We start from the raw sequence: 15278 nt of genomic DNA, 5'->3' as shown, positions 1-15278 counted from the left end.
TAAACATATCCCAGAGTTCTAGTGTTGTTTTTATTCCATTTGATTTCAATTTTGATTTTCTATGATTGATGCATGCCAATAACTTCACCTTTTTTAAAACAGATGGACATCTTTTCCACATGGTTGTTTAACAAATGAGAAGCTACTCCCTGCATCAGTTACTGTTAAATAACTTGTAGCTAACTGAAGCATAATCACCCATGCAGTAATTAATTATCCTCCAATGGGAATCTCTTACATAATTGCTAAGTTAAATGCAGGTGTTGATCTGTTTTTATTAATAACACTCTAAATGTAGGTACTGTGATATTACACACTGAGGAGGGTCAGTGTATATTAACAACACATTAACACATTGTGTAAATGTATTTCCAGATGAGCTGTTGGATGCTGGGAATCGTAGTAAAACTCTGGACGTGGTCGTGTATCCTGCCATCGACTGTAAGTTTTATAACATTAATTAATTCTTGTTAATTTATTTTTTAATTCAAAATTTGTTAACTAACATCTTTTGCCCCGCCTCCTGTCTCTCTATAGCGGAGGTGTACGTTATGGGAATGCTGTTCTGTCTTGGCATCTTCCTGTCCTTCTATGTACTGACCTTCCTAGTGGCCTGCATAGAGAACAAGAGGTGTGTGTGTGTGTGTATGTGTGTGTGTGTCCGAGGCAGTTTGACTAATTATTTACTCAAATGTATATTATTAATATTATAATTATTAACACTACTTATGAAGTGCAGTCATTTCCAATCTATATATTTTAAAGCAATCTCTCTCTCTTTTACAGAATGAACAGAAAGAGGGAGGGGTTTCTGAAACCTGGAGACATGTCACCAGCAGAGACAGGTAACCTAGCAACCGGTCATTAAGTGCCTTAAGGGTTGTGTTTACAATTCAGTGCCAAGATAGCAATGAACGTCTGACTGTTGACATCTGTCTAGGTTGTATTCAGGCAGTGGAGCACCTGTGTTTTTCATTGCCAAGATAGCAATACCTGAACATAACAATACCTCATTTCCAGACCACCACGTCCATCATTCTGTATATATTCATAAGCACCGTTACTAATTAAACAACAAAGACAGACAGAAGGAGTAAAAATAGACTGTTGATGGGGGTGTTGGGTAGCAATGAACATTACAATGCACTTTGAGCAGGGTATAAGATCTGGACCTTAATGTTGTTCTGTGTTTTGAAAGTGAGGGCACTTCCTGTATTTTTCAGGAAATTATTAATCATATTAAAAATTGATCATTTTGGACTCAGTCGGGAACACCCTCTGGTGGCCCAACAAACCCTGAAAGATTTTGAAGTTGATATTCTCATCTCTATTAGAATTGATCTTGTTAGGTAGGTGTTGATTGTGAAAGCTTACTTTAAGAAGTTAAATGCTGCTGTTTATCTGAACCAGTGTGAACGTGATGATAAATTAACCTGATCCCAGTTTAATTTACTGATGTGACCTGATGTTACTACTGCGATTCCAAACTCAATCCTGTACAGAGACAGTGCTGATAGCAGCCAATATTAGCGTGCTAATGCTATTAATGAGGCTTTAAATTTTAATGCTTAACTTCAAATGTTATCAAGTTGACTGATTATAAATTTGTCCCATTCTTTTTTCCTCTCTCCTTTCTTTATCTTTCTTGTCTTTTATCTTTCCTTCCTTTGGCTTTACGTCATTTATTTTTTTTTCCTCGCTGTGTTTTTTTTTTCTTCTTTATTTTGCTTTCGTAAAACTTTCTTTTATTCTCCCTTTTCTTTCTTTCTGCTTTTTTTGCCTTTCTGTCTGCCTTCCTTTCTTTCTTCCTTTCTTTCTTTCTCTAAAATTTATCTTTTTACTTTTTTATATATTTTATTTTTTACTTATTTGGATTTTTCTTTCTTCTTGTCTTTTTTATATTTTTCTTTCTCTACATTTTTGTCTTCATTCTTACTTTTTTCTTTTTCTTTCTTTTTTTCTTTCTTTCTGCCTTTATTTCTCCCTTTCTTTCTTTAAAATTTCTTAAATTTATCTTTTTACTTTTTCATATATATTTTTTTTTACTTATTTTGATTTCTTTCTTCTTGTCTATTTTTTTATCTTTTCCTTTCTCTAAATTTTTGTCTTCATTCTTACTTTCCTACTTTTTTCTTTCTCTCTGTCTTTTTCTTTCTTTCTTTCTTTCTTTCGATTCATCAGCCTCTCTTTTAGGTAAGATATGTGTGTTCTGTTATGTTTGTAGTGTGTAGTGTTTCTAACCTAATGGTTTGTGTGTGTGTGTTAAACACGACTAATGATTTGCATTATTAAATTCACACAATCTGCCGTCTGAATTGCCCTCAACCTAAGTCACTGCAAACAACCACCACCACCACCTCTTATTAACTTTAACTGTGTGATCAAACTAACATTTTAAAGCGATAGTTTGGGGACAGTAGACATGGTTTACCCACAGTTGACAGATATTGGAAGTACATCACTTTGTACGTTCTTAAAAATGAAGAGTGAAAGAAAGACTGGACAGTTGCTTTGTCACCAAACTATCACTTTAACCCTGCGTCTAGCCTTGTGTTGCACGTTCCTCGGTGTACGATGTTTCACAGCCGCTGAGTGTCTCTCTCTGTGTGTTTAATTAACTGTGCATCGTTTTTGCAGGTAAAGGGCTGACACCCGCCTCTCCATATGAATACGGATCATTTGGTAAGCTTTAGATCGTTTGTGGATGCTAAACAGCATTGGATATGAAGCTGAGAAAAAGCATAATCTTAGTGGTTTCACTCCTTTACTGAGTTTTTAGAGATGAAACTGTTGAGAGTGTGTGTTTATTAGGGGTGTCAAGATTTCAATATTTCATCGAAATCGATCGAAATTATGTCATGGTCTCCAGCCTCGAAGTCAAAAAGCGGATCGACGATCCCTCCCTCTAAGCTACGCAAGCACGCGCACGCTACGCAAATGGTGCAGCACACTGTAGCCGACCTTTCTCCAGAGAACGTGGACATTCTCATCTCCTTAACCTCTTATGCTCCAAGCCTATTTTTACCATTTTCCGCCTGAAATTACATACTCACATTTGAAGGCTTATCACTCCAATATTAAATTATTTAGAGTCAATTCTATGAATTAATATTACTTAGAAGCCTTTACACAATTCATTTAAGGCATTTTAATTATTCAATTGAACATGTAATGGCCAATATATGGTAAAAACCAGGAAAATTTTTAGGCGCTTTTCAGATTTTCTATTATTTTTTTTTATTTTCAGACACATAAAATGAACTATTTATATGGATGAAGGGTTTTGACAACTCTATATTTTACTATAATGTGTTTACAATCATCATATAAAATTTTAAACTGCTACCTATTACTGGTTAGAAGTTATAGTGATTTGAACCAGTAATGGTCTTTTCTTTCTCCAAAGGACTGGAAACTTTATAAGAATAAAAAATACCACTTTTATAACTCATTCTGCAGTAAACTCTGGGTTTTTGTGTGGTCTACTCATATACAAACAGAAATCCGCACTGTCTCTTTAAGAGCGGTTGTTCTGCTCAGTGGAAAATCTGTTAGAGAAAGTATCTATGGCCAAGCATCTCTCTTCCTTAGCCTCTCAGCTGGCCGAGCTCGCCACCTGATTGGCTGAGAGACCTCATTCTCATACCGTCATGTCCAGTAGGCTCCGCCCTGTCTGGCTGTGGGCCAGAATCGGAGCAGCGTCGAATAAAATGCTTTTAATTCGTAATTAAAGTTAAGATTCCGTCTCACATTATTCCTCGCGCGGGGTGGATATAACTGTGGATTATAGGAGACTGGATTGATGGATTTTCTTGCGTGTGGACTCGTTTTGAAGGTAAGAGAGTGGGGGACGCGCTGGTGGGTGTTGGGGGGGTGGGGGGAGTGACTGTAGGTAAATACAGGACCAAACCTGTGCATTTTTCAACTCTGAACACGCGCTGCAACGCGCTCTTTCAGCTCTAATTAGAAACAGTTTCGGAATCCGGAGAGCCAGACGGTTCGAATGGTGTATAACATGTCCGCATTCGATCAAATATGGACGTCCGATAAACGGAAATATGAAAATTATGATTTAATATTTTCATAACCAAGGCATATTTCGCCCTAAATGTTTATTTTCTGAAAGGAGATACAGCTAAATAGGCTATATAACTGAAAAGCAAGGATTCTAAGCTTTAAAATTGTATATTGGGTGTCTATATTGAACCTATAACTATTCATAAACACAGCCAGATATTAAATATCATATTTTTCTGGCCCGCCGGCGGGCCAGGGCGTAATAAGAGGTTAAAGAAAAGCTTGAAAATATAAACATAACAGTTGTTTTGTAAGGAGCATCTTTCTCTCAGATAAAGTTAATAATATATCTTTGTTAAGTTCAGTTTGTTAAGGCTCTAATTGTTCTATTATTTTATACATGACTGTTCCTGTATTTTATTATTATTTATTTTGTTATGTTGCACATTGCTGTTTTAATAGTGCACACTGCAGCTACCAAAAAAAGCCACTAGATGGCATTACACATATATCTTAATTAAATTATTTAAATTTGACCATTAGTGCCTAATGTGGTGTATTACAGATCACTTGTAGCACTTTGCATCACTTTTTGAAACCTTTTGAAATAAGATATTGTAAATTTGATTAATCAAACCAATGACTGACCATAGACTAATCTAAAACTGGCATAGGCCTCTCTGCTGTAAAAAAAAGAAATAAGAAAATTGAGAATCGAATCGTGACCCTAAAATCGGAAATAAAATCGAATAGAGGATTTAGAGAATCGTGATAACCCCTAGTGTTTATGGAGATGAGATTTCCGACCGACTGCAATCCAGCGTTTGTTATCGGATTTTGGTTACGTCACATGGCCAGTACTTGATCTGATTGGGTCAGCAATGTGGATCCTTAATGTTATAATTTAGGCATTATTTAAGTATAAAATTAACATATTTGATTAAATGAAACCCAATACTGTATTTTACTGGTACTACTTTCTCTCTCTCAACAGCGGATAACGGCAGCACCATAAGTTCAGAACCCGTTACTGACAGTTTGGCGTCAGCTGAAGGAAACTACGGATATATGGGTATTTGTTATTCCCCTTAACACACACTGTTAATCTACATTTATCATTACATAACTGTAAATAAGCTTGTATTTCTCTAACTAATGTTTCTGTGCACACATTTCCCAACAAAATACATTTAATGCACTACTAATCACTATGTATTCTACAGTCCCTTTCACAGCCCCCTTATTGGCTGCCCCTGCTGTGCTCTGATTGGTTTATTTTTTGTCACTCAGGACATGAGGCTTTCAAGCGTCGGCTAATCAGCTCACACCACGTAGCCATCCACTTTGGTGACACTCCGGCTAGATCACTAGATCAATAACAATCCTGCACTGCAAGAATCAACACTGCCAATCATACAGCTTTTCTTTCCTGCCTACAATCTTAAATGTTTTATCAGTTTTCCCAGATTTATCAAATATATAAACTTGAAATACAGTCATAAAGAGAAATTAACCATCCTCAGAACTAGGGCTGCAATGATTATTCAACATAATCGACAACATTAACTATTAAAAAAAAATTCGGAACTACTCAGCAGTGGATTAGATTTGTATCAAGCCAGTAATCTTTTGTCTGTGATGGATCGTTCAATCAGTGATGAAAAAGGAAGGAAGCAAAAAAGCAGAAATTATCTGATTTGGAATGTTATTTAATCAGCATGTGTTTTACATTTAAACTAAATCAAGTTGTGTTAAATATGTAAGTGTATGTTTGTAAACTATATCTTGCTCTCTCTGTCTCTCGCTCTCTTATTCTTTCTATCTCTCTTGCTCTCTCTGTCTCTCGCTCTCTTATTCTCTGTCTCTTTTGCTCTCTGTTTCTTGCTCTCACTCTCTTATTCTCTCTCTCTTGCTTTCTCTCTCTCTCTCTAACTCTCTCTCTCTCTCTCAGACCGCTCGTTGGACACGGTGGGTCGTTGTCGGCAGGAGTCTCTGAGTTCAGTGGAAGAAGACGATTATGATACGCTGGCCGATGTCGACTCTGACAAAAACATTGTCCGCACCAAGGTGTGTTTTATAATTTCAGGAAAATATCACTACTGTATATACTACGGCAGAGGTCACTTATTGGCAGACCGCGGTCCGGGTCCAGACCCAAACCTACTGAGAAGGATTTAATTGTATACATGCTTTGCGGCGCAGTAAACTCACAGACCAATCAGGTGTTGGGTCAATCAGATCTGTGCAGACGCGGTAAGGAAAAATAAATAAATAAACACACCGGCTGTTGAATCGGGACGCGGCCGTGAAAAAACGCCTTTATAAGGAGATAGGGAGCCCGAGAACGGGCGGAAACTAAAGTCACTCTTTCAAACAACCTTACATGATATAACACAAGATAACAATCAGTCCGGCCCTTGGCCTGTCGAAATTTTCTCTAACTGGACCATACTGAATTCTAATTAAATACCCGTACTATGGTATTTATAAATAATGCAGGTTTTTGAGGGGACCATGACCATAGAAGACCATAGAAGCTCCTAAACAAACTAAATTCACTCATTAGAAGGGATGTCTACGAACCTTTGAATGTACGGTATACAGTTCGAGCTTATGTGTTGCATGTTTTTGTGTGTTAACATCTTTCTGACTTATCTCTGCAGAAATACCTGTGCGTGTCTGATCTGGCCCGTAAAGACAAGCGTGTCCTGAACAAGAAATATCAGATCTACTTCTGGTGAGGAAAACAGTACCACCCTACAGGCAGATCACACTTAAACACATTTATTTTTAAATAATACGTTTTGTGCTTCTATCAGTTATGCGTGAAGTGGCTTGTTCATGTTTTGCCGTTAATCGCAAGCTGACACTAACGTGCGGTAAACACTCAGTATAAATGTGGGCCGTGACCAACAACAGTTAATTTGCATAAAAGTGTCAGAGCCCTTAAATGGCTCATTATGAAAGCTCATACTGAAACTAACAAGAATAGAGCTGGTGAGATCTCTTTATGTAAGAGAACATTTTTGTATAGCCCTAAACTATTTTTTTTATTGTTTTCACATTATAAACAAACTTGTGTGTATTTTATATTTTTAACCCTTGTTAGCTTGATGCCCCTAGTGGCTGTGTTAGCCAATGCTAAGTCCATTATCTCCCAAAAAACACTCAGTATAGAGAGTAACATTCTGTTTCTGATGTAAATTTCTGTCACATCAATCACTGCCGAGGTACTGAACAGCTGTGGCCAGTCTGCTCTTCAGATGTGACTGCTGTAAGCTTACGTTAATGTCCCTACTGTGCTAGGAGTGGTGATAAATTACCTAGCTATGGTTAATGAACCTCACTGAAGCTCAGTGATGACCTGTTTAGCAGAAAAATAGCCAGATCGCCCGTTTCCCTGGCTACAGCACACTGTGTTGTTGTGTTCTGTACCTGGCAGCCCAGGGTGTGGAAAATGGACTGGGGAAATGATAGTTGGCAGATTCAGAGACAAAAACCCACATAGATGTTGAGTCATTACTGAAAATATAATCCCTAATGGTCATTTAAGCTACACTACATACCTGAGTACTCACAAGTTTAGCAACAGGAATGTTTTTCTTCCCTGCAGGAACATCGCCACCATTGCTGTGTTCTACGCCCTGCCTGTGATCCAACTGGTCATCACCTATCAAACGGTCAGTACTGACTGTGTCCCAGAGCTACAGGAACTGAAGGGTTCTGCTCTGCTACTACTTCTGACTAAAGGACCAGTGATGTTCAGATTTTTTTGTTTATGTTTATTATTTATAGGTTGTCAATGTGACAGGAAACCAAGACATCTGCTACTACAACTTCCTGTGTGCCCATCCTTTGGGGGCCCTGAGGTAAGTGAGTGTGAAAAGTGTGAACTGAGCACATTAATGCAATCAAATGCTGCTAGAGAAAGGTGCAATAAATGGTGCCCAATCAGGTGTGTGTGTTTGTTTTGCAGCTCCTTCAACAACATCCTGAGTAATCTTGGTTATGTGATGCTGGGGCTGCTGTTCCTGCTGATCATTCTGCAGAGGGACATCATACACAACCGTGCTCTGATGCGCAATGACATCAACGCTCTGGTGAGACACACGCTCTCTCTCTCTTTCTCTTTCAGTTGCAAATGTACACTGTATTTTCAATTGCTCCCATACAAATCATAAAATTCAATTGTTTCAATCACTTCAATGGTCACAGGAGTATCAAAGCAGCTAGTTCATCTGTCTCTCTCTCCATCTCTCTGTCTGTCTTTTTGTCTGTCTTGCTCTTTCACTCTCTCTTTCGCTCTGTCTCGTTCCCTCTTTCACTCTCTTCCTCTCTCTTTCCCTCCCTCTCTGTCTCTTTCACGTTCTCTTTTTCTTTTTTGTTCTCTTTTTCGCTATCTCTGTCTCACTCTGTCTGTCCCTCTCTATTTCTGTCTCTCTGTCTTTGTCTCTTTCACTCTGTCTATCTCTCTCTTTCGCTTTGTGTCTCTCGCCCTGTCTCCCTCTCTCTTTCGCTCCCTCTTTCATACTCTTCCTCTCTCTCTCCCTCTCTTTCTCTTTCACTCTTTTTCGCTATCTCTGTCTCACTCTATTTCTGTCTCTCTCTGGCTTTCTCTTTCACTCTGTCTATCTCTCTCTTTTGCGCTGTCTTTCTTTATCACTCTGTCCTGCTTTTTCTTTTGCCCTCTCTCTCTCTCTGTTTTTTAGGAGTGTGGGATCCCGAAGCATTTCGGTCTGTTTTATGCGATGGGTACGGCTCTGATGATGGAGGGGCTGTTAAGCGCCTGTTACCACGTCTGCCCCAACTATACCAATTTCCAGTTCGGTAAGACCTCAGGTTTATAGTGTAATTAATGTGTAATTAGACACCTTTACCCCACATGGTCTGTTATTTGTGAGTGTACGGATATTATCACTGATATGATAATAAACATTTATATTGAATTCATATATATATATATATATATATATATATATATATATATATATATATATATATATATATATATATATATGTCTGTGATAACAGTGTGTTCCTGTGTTTCAGATACGTCCTTCATGTACATGATCGCGGGTCTGTGTATGCTCAAACTGTATCAGAAGAGACACCCAGACATCAACGCCAGTGCCTACACTGCCTACGCCTGCCTGGCTGCTGTCATTTTCTTCTCTGTGCTGGGAGTGGTGAGTTCACATACATTTATTAAACATATTTTTCTCTTACTCCACGTTACTAAAGGCTGCTGCTAGCCTAGTTAAATAAGACATTTCATTTTAAGAAAATGTTTATTTCACTCACAATTAGCATTTTTTTTTTTTTGCTTTCCAGCTTAAATGCAGAAAAACATTTCAAACACCTTTAATAATAAATTCAAGTCCTTTTTAAGGCCTTTTCTGGGTAGTATGACCAACAATGTGTATCACAGCATTATTTAAGATTCTGTTTTTTTTTTTTTTTTTTGCTGGATTAATGTCTATGAATTATTCATTTGTAGGGCAAGAATTAGGCTATATATACTTTTCTGGCTTATTCTAAGTTTATGTGCATTTATGTACGGTACCAGTCAAAAGTTTGGACAAACCTTCTCATTTAGTGTTTTCTTTTGTTTCTTAATTTAATTATTTGTCTACATTTGTAATTTAATAATACATAATACATAATACATTAATAATAACAATACATAAACATTTAAAGGATAGTTAAGGGAATTTTGTAGTAAACAAAAAAGTGAAGAAAAGCAGAAACTATTGTTCAGCACCTCCAGGAACTCCTTCAAGTTGCTGTAAAAACTATTCTAGAAGACTTGACCTCATGAAGACAATAGGATTAAAATACCAAGAATCTAAAGTATAAAACATATCCTGGTTCGTTTAACATTTTATATGCACTAAATAGTTCTGCATGTTCCTGCATAGCTTTAGTATAGCCTTCAATACTAAATTTACAGTGTTAGTTTTTTAAAAAGAAAGAAAACACAGTGAACGAGATGTCCAAAATGTTGGTACTGTATGTATGCTCTCCAATTCATGTTTCATGCAAATGTCATTTGCAGCTAATTCTACTTTTACACATTTTCAATAGTATGAAATGTGGGCGTATCCTAAAATTTTCTTCACAAAAAGAAAAGCATTTTAATTAATTACATTTTATAAATTATTTTGAAGTTAAATTGATGTATGTTTACTTGTATTTAAAAAGACAAAGGCTTTCCTAATTGTTTTACTCTCTGTGTGTGTGCAGGTGTTTGGGAAGGGTAATACAGCTTTCTGGATCGTGTTCTCAGTCATTCATATTCTGGCCACAATGCTGCTCAGCACTCAGCTCTACTACATGGGCCGCTGGAGGCTGGGTGAGAACAAGCACACACACACACACACATTTAGATGAATAGAGTACGGCACAGGACTGCAGCTCTGATTAAACTTTCAGGAGAAGTGTCAGTGTAAAATATGTAAAGATTTTTCAAAGCATTTTTATTGGTCCATTTATTATTAGATTTTGGTGTAGAGGGCAGCTGGTGTTTTCAAATCAAATGCAAAAAAAACAAATATTGAAATATATATATATATATATATATATCCAGTTAGTATGAATATTTTAAACCAGTGGATTCAACCACCTTTTTGTCAGATACTTTATATATTGAAACAAATGTCAATTTTGGTGATATCACTCTCACACTCTTAGAACAGAAAGGAAGGAAAGGAAAAGGGATTAGAATGGTTGTTGAAACTTCAGAATGTTGATGGAACAAACACAAATTGTGTGTATGTGTGTTAATTATAGACTCTGGGATCCTGCGCAGGATGCTGTATCTGATTTACACCGACTGCATTCGCCAGTGTAGTGGCCCCATGTACATAGTGAGTAAAGGAGACACACACACACAGTACTTTTGTACTGTAGACTGTTAATCCTTAAAACCCTTTAACATGATGGATGAATTCTATATTCATAATATATGCAAATAAGCATAAATACAGCAAAATGTTACTGTGTTCCTATGTATTTATATGTATGCGAGTCTAATGTTGCTTTGTTTTTTTCTGTAAGGATCGAATGGTGCTGCTTGTGATGGGAAATATTGTTAACTGGTCACTGTAAGTCCTAGTTATCTCTTTCATACAAACACCACACACTATAGACAAAAAACAATTCATAAAGACTGACTATACACAGCAGAAGCAGGTAAAAGGGGACCGAATTTCAGCTTTTCTTTTAAGTGAGAGACAGGTACTGTATGTTACCTGTATCACCATTTTTAATTTGGACTCCTTTCATATGCAGTCTTGAAATCTGATACTTATCTGAACTGCCAAATAAGAATTAATGTTAATTTTGTCAATCCAACTTGACCTCAGATTTGGTGAGGTAAAAAAAAAAAAAAACACTTCAATTACTAAAGATAAGCACTAAAAAATGCTTTTGGTTTTGTAATATGTTTATGTATAGGGCTGCGTATGGACTTATTAAAAGGCCGAATGACTTCGCCTCGTACCTGCTGGCCATCGCCATCTGTAACCTGCTGCTGTACTTCGCCTTCTACATCATCATGAAGGTAATAAAACTCATGATTCAAGAAATAAAAAATGTTTTTTTTTTTTTTATTGTATTTTAATGTATTTTTGGAGGCATGACTGTGACTTTATTCTATAAGAGTACTGAATCAGATAAATTCAGTGTGCAGCTCATTTATGTATTTTCTTGTTGTGGGAACAAAACTGTAAATATATTTAATATCTAATATTTGTTATAGCACACATGACAACGGCAATTTTTAAAGTCCATATGTTAGACTGGTACTGTAAGCAGGTTTGTGTTTTTATGTGTAGCTGAGGAGCGGTGAGCGGATTAAGTGTTTGGCGCTGGTGTGTGTTCTCTTCACGGCTGTGGTTTGGGGCTTCGCACTCTTCTTCTTCTTTCAGGGGCTCAGTACCTGGCAGGTGAGTTACTCAGACTCACATACATTTACTCATTCAGACTTCTTTACATGGACAGACACTCACGTTTACACACTTGCTCACAGACACACTCATTAACACTCACTCTAACATACATTCTTTCTCACGCAGACTCACACTCACCTACATTCTATCACTCACTCATTCTGACTCGTTTACACACTAGCTCAAATTCACTACCACTCACTCACTCATACACACTCATTCAGACTCACACTCACATACACTCACTCAGTTACACTCTTTTACTCAACACATTCACTTATTTACTCATTCACTCACTTGCTCCAATTGACCACCACTCACTCACTCATACACACTCATTCAGACTCATATACACGGACAGACACTCTCACACACACTATATCAGTTACACTCTTTTACTCAACACATTCTCTCATGCAGATTCACAAAATCACTTTCATTCACTCAGTCAGACTCACTCACATACATTTACTCATTCCAACTCACTCATTTACTCATTTAGAGATACTAACCTTTACTCGCACATTCAGTCACATACATTTACTCATTCACTCACTTACTCACAACATTCACTCAGTCATACATGCCCATGTTCACTCACCCACACACACTGAATTGCTCACTGAGATGCTCACTAACCTTTATTCACTCATTCATATTCACACAAACATGCTCTCTCAGACTCTCAATTTCACATACACTCATTCAGACTCACTAACATACCTTCACTCATGCAGACTTACTCTCCGCTCAGACACTCACTCTCCCGTACATGTACTCGTTCAGACTCACTTTCACTTGATCACTCAGTCACACATTCTCATTCACTCACTAGGACTCAAGCTCAGGCACACTCACATTTATTAATTTACTCACTTATTCTCTTACAGACTCTGACTCACTCACTCACTAGCTCAGACTCGTTCTCGCTATCTTAGTCACTCATTCTGACTCCCTCTAACATACCTTTACTCAATCACACTCACTCTCTGAAACACAAGCTTAGCCACACATTTATTGAGACACACACTCGCATTCACCCGCTCACTACAATGTGTCAACATCTATAAAATACAAATTGTTTTTATTTTCCTTTTCTCAGTTAGGAAAGATTACTCACACAGCTATACTGAGCTCTCTGCTCCTGTTAATGCTTTTTCTCTCATTTCAGAAAACGCCGGCGGAGTCTCGTGAGCACAATCGGGACTGCATCCTACTTTCCTTCTTTGACGATCACGACATTTGGCACTTCTTGTCCTCCATCGCCATGTTTGGTTCCTTCCTGGTGAGTCCAAACCCTGCTCTGTTTACTGACCTACAGAAGGAGATATTGATAGATCATCACAACCGTAAAGATGTATGTGAGAACACAAATTCTAATTTAATGTTCAGAGGAACACATTGTTTTTTGCTTTAAAGGAGGTACATTAATTTAGAAGTCCAGTGTGAAATGCTTTATTACACCCCAAGTGCATTTCACACCGGAGTTCTCCTTTAAAGTACCTTAGACAAAAACAAATGTCTTCCTCCACACATTAAATTAGAATTTGTGTTCTCACAAATATCTTCAACGTTGTGATGGTTTATAACCATCTCCTTCTGTAGGTAAGTCCAGGATAAGCGCTGATATAGAGCTGGGAGATTAATCGATTTTATCGATTAATTCGAATTTACAGTTAAGGACGATGTGTTTTTATGAAAATTGATTTTCTCTGAGTGTTAATTTTCACCACCGACGCTCCCCTGAGCTTAGCCCCGCCCCTCTCTCTCTCCCTCCCGGGCGCATCTGTATCATTTCTAACATATTTAGAGTGTTTATTTACTTACTTTTTTCTATCTCACAATGTTAATCCTTTACAGCTTCAAAAACATGTTTTATGCAAATTAGGCAATGACGCCATTTAGCGATTTCTAGTGACTTTTAGGAGATTTTAGTAGGGGAAAAAATCTATTTAAATCGAAAATCGGAATTAAAAAAAAAAAAAAAAAATCGAAGATTAATTTTTTTAGGCCATATCGCCCAGCTCTACGCTGATACTTTACGGCTTACCTTCAGTGGTACAAAGCGACCTCGAACAGCCCTGAAAAACAACTTCACACCTAGCACAAAGCAGTAAGGCTAGTACCGTTCTCCTGGTAAACGCCAAACACAGAATAGTCCATTGGACTCTCAGATGGATAAGCGTGATTCGTTCTTCCAAAGTCAGTCCAATTTGTAGGGCTGTAGCAGTCGAGTCTGGCTGGGTGATGGTTTAAAAAAAATATATGAAAAAACATAATACTTACTGCTCAAAATTTTACATATATCTTACTTACCCAAGGTCTATCCTCCCCTCAGGTGCTCCTGACGATGGACGATGACCTGGACACTGTCCAGAGAGATAAAATCTACGTCTTCTGAGTCCTCTTCTGGCCAATCACTGCACAGTTCTGCAGCCTTCGCTGCTCCATTGGTGGATGAATCACGCTGGACAGAGCGAGCAGCCACCTGTAGAACAATGGGACACTAAATGTGCCAATCAAACTCGCCTGGTTCACTTTGCACCTGCTGGAGCTCGTCCTGTTGTCGCCGCCATTGTCGCCTCCGTCTCAACGGTCAATCTGTCTTCATGACACTGTGTTTCTCCATGATGATGGTACTTCAACGGTTTGAGAATCTGGGAGAAAAACCTGACAAACCTGCCGTGCAAACGTCAATGCATTTTGTACATTTTTGCAGCGTGTTTGTGAATGGATGCACATGAGTGTGTGTATGTGTGAGAATGAGAATGTTCAGTCAACCTGTGGCCTTCCATATTTTGATTTAGGTCCTGTGGGGTGTAAATTGATCGCAGAAGAAATACTGTAGCTGTTTCAGCCTTTATAAAAGATGATGGTGGTGGTGGGGGGTGGAATCTACTTTGCACTGTAAAGAAAAAAGCTTTTAAGAACGGAGATGTTACTTAATAAAGTATTTGTATGTTTTTCAATACTGTAAACTTGGGCCAAAGTGTGCCTCTTTATCCAAACGTGCATAAGAGCATTATTAAAGCACTTATAAGCCTCTTTTATACCTAAATTGGGGCATATTTACATTTTAAAGGAGAATCCTGGTGTGAAATGGACTTGAGCTGTAGTGAATCATGATTATGAGTATACACCGTTGTCAAATAGCTCACCTCCATTACCCCCCAGCATTCCGTAATACAGGCTTGGCTTACAATGCTAGAGACAGGGGCATAGCGTTGCCCATGCAAAGAAATGGCTATTTTTACACCATTAAAAAGTTCAACATAGCTCCACACTTCATCTATTGAACACAAAGATAGGATA

General features: G+C 37.8%; 1 protein-coding gene across 4 annotated transcripts in view; it reads left to right on the top strand.

Annotated features, from left to right (window-relative positions):
• Positions 1–14944, top strand: part of sidt2 (SID1 transmembrane family, member 2) — a 31292-nt gene extending 16348 nt beyond the window's left edge. Inside the window, exons 8-28 of one of the 4 annotated variants that reach the window (XM_022669153.2) lie at positions 376–441; positions 538–631; positions 787–845; positions 2182–2193; positions 2638–2682; positions 5012–5089; positions 5308–5364; positions 5969–6084; positions 6681–6754; positions 7631–7697; positions 7813–7886; positions 7994–8117; positions 8727–8844; positions 9067–9203; positions 10261–10369; positions 10807–10883; positions 11074–11120; positions 11473–11578; positions 11853–11963; positions 13138–13251; positions 14305–14944. In XM_022669153.2, coding sequence (XP_022524874.1) covers positions 376–441; positions 538–631; positions 787–845; positions 2182–2193; positions 2638–2682; positions 5012–5089; positions 5308–5364; positions 5969–6084; positions 6681–6754; positions 7631–7697; positions 7813–7886; positions 7994–8117; positions 8727–8844; positions 9067–9203; positions 10261–10369; positions 10807–10883; positions 11074–11120; positions 11473–11578; positions 11853–11963; positions 13138–13251; positions 14305–14367 — 1748 coding nt within the window. In that variant the 3' untranslated portion in view covers positions 14368–14944. The remainder of the gene's footprint in view (positions 1–375; positions 442–537; positions 632–786; positions 846–2181; positions 2194–2637; positions 2683–5011; positions 5090–5307; positions 5365–5968; positions 6085–6680; positions 6755–7630; positions 7698–7812; positions 7887–7993; positions 8118–8726; positions 8845–9066; positions 9204–10260; positions 10370–10806; positions 10884–11073; positions 11121–11472; positions 11579–11852; positions 11964–13137; positions 13252–14304) is intronic. The other 3 variants (XM_022669160.2, XM_022669167.2, XM_049466796.1) reach the window with 3 other exon arrangements.
• Positions 14945–15278: the final 334 nt, after the last annotated feature.

Source organism: Astyanax mexicanus, chromosome 18 (assembly GCF_023375975.1).
Source record: "Astyanax mexicanus isolate ESR-SI-001 chromosome 18, AstMex3_surface, whole genome shotgun sequence".
Taxonomy (NCBI): Eukaryota; Metazoa; Chordata; class Actinopteri; order Characiformes; family Acestrorhamphidae; genus Astyanax; species Astyanax mexicanus.
This window is presented reverse-complemented; position numbering and strand designations above follow the sequence as displayed.